The sequence below is a fragment of the Chaetodon trifascialis genome, chromosome 5 (genome assembly GCF_039877785.1).
Source record: "Chaetodon trifascialis isolate fChaTrf1 chromosome 5, fChaTrf1.hap1, whole genome shotgun sequence".
Lineage (NCBI taxonomy): Eukaryota > Metazoa > Chordata > Actinopteri > Chaetodontiformes > Chaetodontidae > Chaetodon > Chaetodon trifascialis.
The window spans coordinates 17,830,001-17,841,488 of NC_092060.1; the positions used below are offsets into that span (position 1 = coordinate 17,830,001).

At 44.9% G+C, this 11,488-nt stretch overlaps 1 protein-coding gene across 2 annotated transcripts in view; it reads right to left on the minus strand.

The window, feature by feature from the left end:
* The window catches only part of clcf1 (cardiotrophin-like cytokine factor 1), a 12,749-nt gene extending 1,619 nt beyond the window's left edge, over window positions 1-11,130 (minus strand). For both annotated transcript variants that reach the window (XM_070962682.1, XM_070962681.1), the window contains exons 1-3: window positions 10,887-11,130; window positions 1,483-1,637; window positions 1-919 (exon numbers count right to left, since the gene is read on the minus strand). The exon at window positions 1-919 is cut by the window's left edge. In XM_070962682.1, coding sequence (XP_070818783.1) covers window positions 1-919; window positions 1,483-1,637; window positions 10,887-10,905 — 1,093 coding nt within the window. In that variant the 5' untranslated portion in view covers window positions 10,906-11,130. The remainder of the gene's footprint in view (window positions 920-1,482; window positions 1,638-10,886) is intronic.
* Between the last annotated feature and the right edge of the window lie 358 nt (window positions 11,131-11,488).

The following is an 11,488-nucleotide window of genomic DNA, read 5'->3' on the forward strand; positions in this document are numbered from 1 at the left end:
TGTCCTCTCTTCTGAGCGTGTCTGGGTGATGTGAGTTCAGATTGTAGCTGTACTGATTGTTGTTGTTGTTGGTTTGGAGGGTCGGATGTCGAAGGGAACCGGAGCCTTTTGTGCCTGGGTACGACACTTCTACCCTGGCTTCATGCTGCCTCTCCTGCTCCTCTCCATCCTCGTTAAAAGCCAACAACCTTCTCCTCCTCCCCCATCTCTCCGTCCCTCCCTCTCGCTCCATCTCCTCCTCTTCCACCTCCCCTACTCTCTCATCTGTGCTCCATTTCCCGCTCTCTGGTTCTTCCCTCCTCCCTCTCCTCCCTCTTTCTCCTCTTCCCTTCTCCCTCGATCCGCCACTCCTTCCTCCAGCTGCGGTCGCCTCCGCTCTCCTCCCTTCTTTCCCTCTCCTTTTTCCCACCAGGTCTACGGTGGCGCTGTCCTCCCTCTCTCCTCTGACCACCCTTGTCCCACTTCTTCTTTGGCTGTTACGCTGACTGGACTCAGTCCTCGTCCCAGCTCTGGACCTGTAAAGGCTCTGGCTCATCAGTGGAGCTGGCCTATCGCCCCCTATCCCCCTCTGTGGGTACTGCAGCTGCCCAGCATTGTTTCCCATGTCTGCAGATGGAGGAGGAAGTGCATAACCAAGGGTGGTCATCAGTGCAGATATGGAGCCCAGCAGCCCATCTAGGCCTGTGCAAAAGTGCAGCAGGGAGGTCTTGAGGGAGGGGCAGAGGGTGGAGCGGGCCAACTCCCTGACGGCTGCCAGCAGGACAGAGTAGGCCTTCTGGTTCTGGGCAAGCCGAGCTTGGTTCTCCAGGCCGTGCCACAGCTCCAGACGTGTGGCAGCGCTGGGCAGGGTCAGAGCTGTGCTGTTGGGTCGTGGAGGGGAGAAGTCTTTCTCGTTGAATGGAGGACCTAAGTAAGTCAGCTGGAGGAAATACACAAAAATGAGAAGAAAGGATGAGAAGGTTTAATGGTTTCTGGTTTATATCATCATTATTGGGAAATCATTTATCATCACACCTTACACAGCTTCACTGCTACGATGAAGTTTGTCAGGCCAAGAAACAAACGAGATGATCAGAAAGGTCGTAAACAAGCCAACAGTTCAGCAAGTGTGTCTAAAACTGTTCGCTAGTCCATCTTTTAGCTCAGTTTTTGGTCTCCACCGACTCCTGAGGGTAAAATCTGTCTCTTTAGCAACTAAATGCTCCACCATGTTCACCGGCTAGTTGCTAACTGTGTCTGTCTGCTGTTTGTTGTTGAGCAGGTGGTCTAAAGTGGGTTTTCAGAGCTTTTCCGCTGAACACCATTGCCTACTGTGGCAGAAAATGACAATATGAGAGCTGTGACAGGAGAAAAACCATAAAGGGTGTGTTCATGTTTATTTTTATGACACATACATACATTTAAATTTGCATAGAAGAAGACTTTTTTTTGCTCCTTGTTGACTTGCTGATCAAATGAACAAGAGATCAGATCTTGACTCACATATATGTCTTTGATTTCCTTCAGCTGGTACTCCAGGTATTTTGTCAGCTCGTACGTGCTTTCTATCGAACTCCTCTCACTGGCCAGGTTGTGGGAAGAATCCAGCGCTGCTGCCATGGCAGCAGCCAATAGCAAGATGAGCTGGTGTTGATGAACTGTGGAGAAATTACAAAATAAGAGGGCTGATTAAAACCATGAACAGACTGTGTGAGATGTGTATTTAATGACACTCACATCATGGGTGTGCGAGTGATAATCAGCACACACTGCAGAGGTATCTGTAATCATAACAGTGAGGTGAAATTTATCTCAGCCGTTATTTTCTCTGACAGTTTGTGATTATTTAACTTGGATGCCTGTTTTTTAATGAATCTGATGATTTGAGAGCTCAACAGATAAAAAAAAAATCACCTCCAGCAACAGTTTCCATTCGCTGCACCATCACACTGCTTAAAGGCATTTTTACAATATTCTGGTTTATTTCCTTGTCTCTATGGCGATGGCCTCATCTGTTTACATACTGCCAGGTCAGAGTCATCTGACACTGCCAATAAAGCTTTTTCCGTTTCCAGCCTAATTTTAGAGGTTTCTGACTGTCGGAGGTTTACTCTGGCTTCAAATAAAACCTCTCTTAATAGCTTCAGACAGTCAGACAAATGGCTCCTATGTTCAATGCAACAGCTACACACACACACACACACACGCATTCATTCCTGAATGATATCCCAAAAACAAAGACATGTGGCTTTCTTTACAATCACAAACATTAATGTGTTTGTATCAGTTGTGTGTTTGCTGTGGACCTCTTGTTTAGGTTTCCCAGTGTTTGTGTGGGTGTTTTATGTTACTGTGTGAGTGTTTGTGAGAATGTTTGTAGCCGTAATTATATATGTGGATTAAATTCACATTGCTGTGAGTGTATACAATGATTCGGAGTGTGTGTGTGCACTAGTGTGAGTGTGTGTGACGGGGGGGGGGGGGGGGGGTTGTAACACTGGAAACCTTTTAGTGCCCCTGTTTCTGGTTTCAAACAGTAAAATTGGAGCTGAAAGGTACTTTTCAGCATGGAGGGACTTCATGTATGTCCACGTCTCTTCGTCCCATGCCTCCTGTCTCTGGAAGCTTTCACTTTCACGCTCTCTCCTTTCACTTTTTAATTCACTCTCAACACCTCCTCGGCCCTTTCGCTCGAGCGCGACACACATTTCTTTCGTCGTCTCTGCTCTCCGTCATGCTTTTCCATCCTCTCTGTGCTCTCTCTCATCCTCCTGACAGCCTGACGGTAGGCAGTGATTCATGCTTGTAATTATGGGCAAAACATGCCGCTGTTCAACAGGTGTGAAATATGTGTTGCACAATGTGTGTGACCTCGTCAGCTTTCGCTCGCTCCGTCTTTCTCTGACTCACCTCGGGCCTCCCGTTGCTTCACCAGTTTAAGTCCTTTCTCCTCTCAGACTAGTCACGCTGCACTTAAACTTTGCTTTCTTTCTAATCACACTTTTCCCCTCCCCACCTTTCTTCTTCTTCTCCCTTTGACGCTCTTATCTCTTTTCTGCCTCAGGTCAAAATAACAGCAGCCAACTAACCCCGATTAGCTCGCCTTCTCTCCCTCTATTGCCCCTTTTTTCTTTCATCTGTCCATCACAGCAGGCCCCCACAGGATGAAAACAGGATTTTAAGTGATTGGATTCAACACTTGCAGAACGTTTACCTCCAACACATTTTCAGTGGTTCTAGGAAAACAAGCTCTGAACTAAAACAGTCAACACCTTTTTCCTCTGACTCAACCGCTTACATGTGACGTATCGGCATACACTCCCAAACAGGGTTGGGTAGAAACCTAATGATGTTACATGTTGTCTGCTGTGCTACGTTAAACAAGAATGTGTTATAATCGCAGTAAGTAAGAAATATCCGGTGGTGAAATTCTGAGAAATTAGTCGTAATTTTTGGTGTGTTGTCTTCTGTGCCTTCACCAAAGCATGTGAAGTAATCAGGAAGAAAGCAAATCATCAACATACATTGACAAGGACGGTTAATCTCTTTGATTATGTTACAAATTGGAATGATGACGTGATAACAACCAGCCACTGTGATGACATATATTTTCAAAGTGCATCTATTCTGCTTCCAAACCGGCCTAACAAGCTCAAGCTTGCTGAAATAAAAAAAAGTCTTCATCAAATGACTTCAGTTTTAATGACAGATTGAGTGACAGATTGGGAAACTGGCAGTTTTAAATTAAAACAGGATTAGAAATGCTTGTCATTGGAGTGACACGGACAAAACCAGAGCAGCTGTTTGATTTAAAAACATATCTTCAGAGCTGGTACCTCTTCCGCTACCTGTTGACCCTGAGCTGTCGGCTACATCAAAGACTCCTCTCAGACTTTTTTCTCAAACATTGTGGTTGGGCCCAGCCAACTCCCACATGCTCCCACACACACCTTGAAATCAGTCAACTAGGACAGCCCCCGTCAGCCAAGCCCCCTCCCATCTCCTCAACCGCAAAAGCCTCATCACCTGTCAGAAGCAATAAGGATCTTTCAGTGACGCCGGAACATTTGGAGCTCATCAACCCATGGACTCCTCCCACTGAGCATCGTCCATTAGCATCAAAACACCCCAAAATCAACACGACATTGTTAACTCTCAGAGTAAACAGCCTTGAAGGGAAAGGACACACATTGTGCAAAACGGGTCGCATTCAGAAAGAATGAACAGGTAAAAAAAAAAAAAAGGGGGAGAAAGAAATCTCTGCTTGGCAAAAATCAACCCAAACTGTTCCAAACCATTTCCTTTTGTCTGCAGCCACATGCTCGGAGATGATTGCCAGACGTGAAACTCTCTTGTTGTTTTGATTGAGCACTGACATGTCTAAAAGCATCCTGCACTGCGGCTTAAAGCAGCCGCTCTTTTATGCGAGTAAACTGAGATAACTCAAACCCTGAGCCCAGTTGTTGTTATATAATATTATGTTGAGTAACTGCGCGATAGTCGGCATATAGCCTGACTTCAAGGGGAGCCCTGCAGGCTTGGGGCTGTGTACCTAGCAGTGGAAGCACACTCCGCAGGGCAGGGTTGAAACCAGAACATTCTCCGTGGGAGGATTGCATTACAGCAGCACAGGGGTTCCCTACAACGGCCGACCATGACCTGCCTCAGCGCTCTTACATGTGTGTGAGTCTACACGTTTTGGCACCCATACCTATTAAGGTTGCGCACATGCACACACAGGGGAGATCTATTATTCACAACTGGTCGTATTTTTATCTATGGTTTGCTCGCTGATGTTAAGTCAGATCTGGCACTCTGGAGTCTGGCTGCCATCTGCAATACAGGGCTGAACATAAGGATCAGGCGCCAGAGCTTCTGCGCTCCAAATAGGTCAAAATTAAACATCAGCGCAGGGTCAGGGGTCAGAGTTGAATTTTGGGCCGCAAGGTTGCGTTCGAGGGCAAAACGAGGCTTGTAGCGCGCTTGACATTTTGCACTCCAGACAGTGTTTTGGTAAACCAGTGACCCAGTGTTGTGCTAGTATTTCATCTTTCCCAACATGCACCATCATTTGAGGTTTTCAACAAGCACTTAAACAGAATTTGGTATTGTGGGAAAACCATGTGCAAGTTAATCTCTCCAGTCTGGTCCAGGAAAAACTATCTCCTGTGCCAAAAGAGGTTGCCCTCCATTGCTCTAACCACTTGAAAGAGGTCTTAAGCAGTACGTAGAAGATGTTATGAATCCAGGCCAAACTAGATGTTTATCATTTCCAGCGCGACTTTGATTAGGATGACTGCAGTATATTGTCATGGCATATTTTTGGTGAGCTCGCATCGTAAAACTTTGACAGGATTTAACGTTAATCAAACCATGCCGTCAGATTTTGGAAAAAAGCTTGCAACATCCGTGTTGTGTTTTGCAGATCCAAAACAACACGCTGCAGGCTACGCCCGCCCGCCCGCTCGCTCATCACACTTCAGTGTTATCGAGCCACTGTGCGGAACTCCTCCGCCACACCGGAGGACGATATTAGACAGCGTCAAGTACAGAAGTGACAGATGTCTCCAGCCAAGTTTCATGCTCTGGCTCCTGGGTGGGAGATGGGTATTATATGTCATGGTGGGTGACTGAAAGGGATCTATGAATCTGCAGACACAACAGAGTCAATCTCTACAGTCGGAAAAAAAACGTTTCTGTCAACCTCCTACAATAGTTTTAATTGTAAGTCAGAGTTGTCTGGAAAAATGGCCTCAAAGCCTCCATCAGTGACATCTAAATAAAATCCAATATTAACACTAATACACTAATTTGCTAACAAACTAACTTAGTTAATTAAACGTAACTACAGGGATATCAGTGGGAGGGACCACTTTGTTCTGTCCTTCTCCTTCCTTTGTGTGAATGCTGCATAAACTCAAAGTTCCCTTGCTGGCTTTTTTTCCAGAGGTTTTTAATGGTCTTCTTCAATTAACCACCTGAAGTTCTGCACTTACAGCGTCTGGTGACACCTGAGCAGTGTCTGTTCAATGAAGAAGACAGTGAGACATGCTTGAAAGCGTGAACCCAGAGTTTAGAATATTTAAATCTAATCTGTTCATCTTTCAATATCACAAAATTACTGGAGCCACTGAATGGGATCATTCCGATTTGTCATTACACTGAGTTACTCTTAAGTTCAGTATGTACGACCAGTCTTTTCTGTCACATTTCTCTCTCAGAATGAGCTTGAATCCTCTGACTCGTCTTGCATATTTGTTGTCATCTCGCTAACGTGTCAGAGACAGAGCTGGAGGCTCATTGTGGCTTTGTTGACAGAAAAGAACCATCGGAGCCAAACTCCGAGGAGCTGTTTGTATCTTGCATAGTTTTTTAATTATTCTGCTGCGCTGTACCTGGTGGCCACTTTGCCTTCTGTCATAACACTTACCCAAACATAAACACACCTGTGCAGCATGCCCCGAGCATAAAAACACATGCACACATCAACACACTGATGTTGTGAGGGACAGAGCCACGGTGGACGTGGACAGAGGCACGCGTTGGGCTGCCGGCGAGGTGAGCGAGGATGAGTGGAGGTGGGGGGCTTGACAGTCCGGGGTCAGGGTCGGTGTTGTGTGTCTGTGTACAGTTAAAGGCCAGATTTATGTGCAATCTGTACTCAATCAAATATGCATTCCTCCACTAACTCGACACACACAAACGTGCACGCACACACACAAACGTGCACACACATGAATCCAGATTGTGCGCTGAAGCGTAGACTCATGTATGCACAGACATTACACTGAATAAATACACATAAACAAACCATTGTGTGCCCAAGCACACACACACACACACACACACACACACACACACACACACATGCACAAACGCATACAGTTTTCCCATCACTTCTCCCATGAGATTCCCTCCTCTGGAGTTTGTTCATACTGGATTTCAAATTGATCCTCTTGGCACTGGACACACGCTGGGGTTGCCAAACAACATCAGTGACCCAAAAACAAAGACGAGCGCAAACTCGCATTTTAAAAAAATCCAATAAAAATGATGTTTATGCCCAGAAATTCTCTGCATCTATTTCTCGCTACTCGTAAACTCAGCGTGCTGTGTTTAGTTCCCCTTCTTACCCTGGTGTCTGTCTGCCTCTTCACCTTATAAGCCAATCCATCCATGTCATTTTTTTTTAATCTGTGGATTCCAGTCCTTCCACGCTTTATCACCATGTTTGGTTTCAATTTCTTTGTCGCTTCATCCCCCCCCCCCCCCCCGCCCCCCCACCTCCCTAAATCTTCCTAAAACATCAAACTTCCCTTTAAAAGTCTCCTTCCTTTCTCTCCCTAATTACCGCTCCCCTCTCTTCCTTTCACTAATTGGCTCCACTCTTTCCCTCCATCAACATCTTTCATTCCCTCCTTCATCTTTTCAGACCTTCGGTTTTTAATTTACCTCTTAACACCCCCGTCCTCCTCCCCTCACTACCCTCACCCGGCTACTCCTCATCTCCACCTCATTGTTTTCTCTTTAAAAAAATGCCTAAAAAGAAAATAAGACATGAGTCTGCTTCTGAATTTCAAAGTCAAAGCAGAAAGTAAGCTGAGCAATGTGTTTAAATACGGCTCTTCTGGCTGCTCTGAGGTTGCACTTTTCACCAGCTGAAACAAGTTAGCGGTAAAAGAATTCTGAAAATTCCAGCAAAAATGGAAAATTTTCTCCAGTTCCAGCTTCTCTAATGTGAGGATTTGCTGCTGCGCCTTTCTCTTACTTGACACTTGACAGTATGTTAATTAGAAGATGCTGGTCTTCAGGAAATTCGGATTTTCTAAAGCTGCGATTTTTCACCACTTTCTGACGCTCTAGACCACAGAGCTGATTGATCGACTGACAAAGTAATCAGCAGATTTGTTTCTAATAAAGACATTTGCTAGCTGCAGCCTCAAAGTTCTTGTTTTCTATCCCATGTGTTTGCCCTTGTAAATTATTTTAGTTAAATGCTTTATTTTGTGTTTATTGCCTATTTTACGGCTCCTTTTTTATGGTCAGCTATTCATTTAGGAATTAACTGATTCTGTTAATACATCGTCCTGTACTTCAGAAGTTGGACGGACCCCCGAGCCACACCAGTGTCTTGGAATATGTTTTAGTTTGTGTGTTAGTGTTATAATCATTGTGATGTCTTTCATATGCTGTGAGCTGTCTTTTTCAATTTGTTGTTGTGCATGAGCAAACAAAGTTATGACCGATCAGGCTATTTGAATATTTCAACATATTCCACTTTGTGCTTCTTCTGCACTGCCTTTATTTGGCAGCTACAGTTAGTTAGTTTGCAGATTTAGACTTTATAGGTCTAAAGTAAGCATTTAAAATAAACTATGTGCTGTTGCGGAGCCATTTGAATAGAAAAAAGTACAGAAAAGCTTAAAACTAGCTCCAGCTTTGAGCCGCCACATCATTAAAATTCTTTTGAGGGCATTGAACTGATGATACGACATATTTTATTTTATTTTATTTTAACAGTGGTATCTAAGAGCATTTTCATATTGCTCTATTACTACTGCACTGGCTCTGAATGTGGGTCTGAGTGAGGAAAGATATTTTGGGGTCTTGAAGGATAGAGACAGAGGGGAGGAGGAGAAGGAGGAAGAGAGGATTTGAAAGGAAGGAGGCAGAGGAAAAGGAGTTAGTGGAGAGAGGGAGAGAGAGAGAGGGAGCCGGTGAGGGAGAGTTTTCTGAAGCGAGGGGCCATGTTAATTTGGGAAAAATGTAAACAGCATGTGTAACTGTTCAAAGCGTGACCGACTCATTTTATATCATTCCCCCCTTCTCTCTCCTCTCTCTTTCCCTCTGGGTGCTGCTAACTTCTGTCAATCGGGAATCTGCACTGCATTAACCCCTCTACCGCCAGTTCCTCTCCCTCCCTCCCTCCCTCCCTCTCTATTTACTTTTATCTGTCTCTACCTCTCTTAACTCCCTCTCACCCCCAACACACACGCACATGCACACACACACACACACACACACACACACACACACACACACACACACACACCCTCCTCCTCCTCCTGACATCCATATATACCGTGAAGAATGGAGGATGGCTCTGAGCGAATCAAAAGATGTGAAAGGTTCACTTTTTCCTCTCGTTTCCACATCCCCCACATCTCTCTCTCTGTCTCTCTCTCTCTCTCTCTCTCTCTCTCTCTCTCTCGCTCTTCACTCTTCCTTTTGTTTTCTCCTGTTGGCCGGTCGGTGTGTTTGAGCTCACGGGTCCAACATACACTAACGCTTTTATCTGAAACACACCGACACTAATTCAACCCTCCCAGCTATAACAGGCCTTGTCTGAGTGTGTGTCTGCATCTGTGTGTGTGTGTGTGTGTGTGTGTGTGTGTGTGTGTGTGTTTGCATATGCGTGCTTTAGAAAGAGAGAGAGAGATGGTATGTCTATTTAAAAGGGAGTAAAAACATGCATCTATGTGTGTGAACATGTGCCATTGTGTGTGTCTACCTGTTGAGGTGTGTGTGTGTGTGTGTGTGTGTGTGTGTGTGTGTGTGTGTGTGTGTGTGTGTGTGTGTGTGTGTGTGTGTGTCAAAGGCAGCATGTTCCTCAGCAGCTGAGCTTTGTGTTTATTAGTCTGAGTGTCAGAGGAAGCAGCAGTTTGTTCTGATCTCAGCTCTTTATTTGTTGTTCTTCTAAAGTTACACCAAATTTGCTGATGGCCGGTCTGTTCACGCAATGTGACCACCGAGACAGGAGGAGGAGGAGGAGGAGGAGGAGGAGAGAGCGAAGGAGGATGGCAGGAGGAGAAGGAGAGAGGGAGAGAGGAACCACACATCCACCTCTCTATGCTGTCTTTCCCTCTTACTTTCACCTCCTTTTCCCTCCTTCCATAGACACGGAGCAGCAGCCGCACCAGTGGTCCCAGGGGGGAAACTGTGTGTGTGTGTGTGTGTGTGTGTGTGTGTGTGTGTGTGTGTGTGTGTGTGTGCATGCGTGTATGTGTGTGTGTGTGTGTGTGTGTGTGTGTGTGCATGCGTGTATGTGTGTGTGTGTGTGTGTGTGTGTGTGTGTGTCCTCTCACACCCTGACTAACGTGAATCATGTACTTTCTCATATCGGTGACAGCTAACTAGACAGGGGCTTTAGCTGCCTCTGACCCCCTAAACCCCTGTCATTTGTTACTGTGACTAAGAGCCACCCGCCTTCCTCTTTCATACACACAGACACACAAACACACACTTTCTTTCACTCTTTTTCCTCCCTCTCTCTTTTTGCGGTCTGTTAAACTCACAGTGTTCCCACACAACGTTCACATTTCTTGAGAAATCTAGAAAAATCCATTACAAAAAAAATCTCTAAAACAAACAGAAGTTTGTGCTGAGCGCGTCTGTTTGATGTGTCATTGTTTTCTCTCTCCGTTATTTCTTTGATGACCTTTGAGGTTTGCCTCGAGCGTCTGCGTCTTCATCATAAATCTCCTAATGCGAAGCAATGATTCACAACCATCTTTAAACTAATTTGTGATGTTTAAAAAAAAAAGCATGAATAAGCATTCATAAATAAAAGTTAAAAAAGAATAAATAAATAAATTCTGTCCTGTGCTATAAAAACAATTTTAACGGGATAAGCTGGTAATTACACAGTCAAAATGTATGCATTTTTAAATCATACGGGAGGATGATATTTACAAAACGGGCAAAAATACAAAACACACGCAACTTTGCGTATTTTCACAACTTAAAATACTAATTGGATTTGCAAGAAAAAAGATCGACGAACTGCAGGAAAATTACAATTAGACAATAATAATGTCATTATCAGAGGAAGGCAGGAAGGCTGTTGGCTTGTTGAATGATAGAAAAGAGCTTTTTAAAACTTCCGTAACAAGGATTAATGTTCTTACCTCCGTAACAGCTTTTCATTTTCTCCAGATCCTTTTATTCCGTTCAGTGCGCTCTCAGAAGTTCATCCACCGGCAAATTTCAGACAAACCGATGAAGATGTCTTTCTCTCCTCTTGCAGATTACTTCGCTCTCTTAAAAAAAACGCAAACTTTTCATCATGTGTCGCCTCAATTTTAATCTGCCCTCCTCCCTCGGGCAGCTCTGGAGATGATGAGGGGAAAATGATGTCGATTTAATCGTTTAGATGGATGCACTGATTATATTAAAGATATCAGGTTTAGATGGAGCTCAGATATTGACGGTCCGCTGACTTGGCGTGTGTGGTCTGTGTGACAGACTGAATGACGGCGGAGCCTTTTTGTACCTCCTCCTCCTCCTCTTTTTCTGCCCTTTTCTCCCTTTTCTGCCCTCCTTCCCATCCCTGTCTCTCCTTTCGTTATCCTCCTTCTCGGTGCTGGTGATTCACCGGGTTGACGCATCACAGCTCGACTTGACAGAGCCGCTGAACCACGGGACTTGTCACAACTCATTTCTGTCTCTCTCCCCTCGTCATCCTCTGGAGCAGGATTTGACTGCAGCCGTTTGATCTTTAATCTCCTTC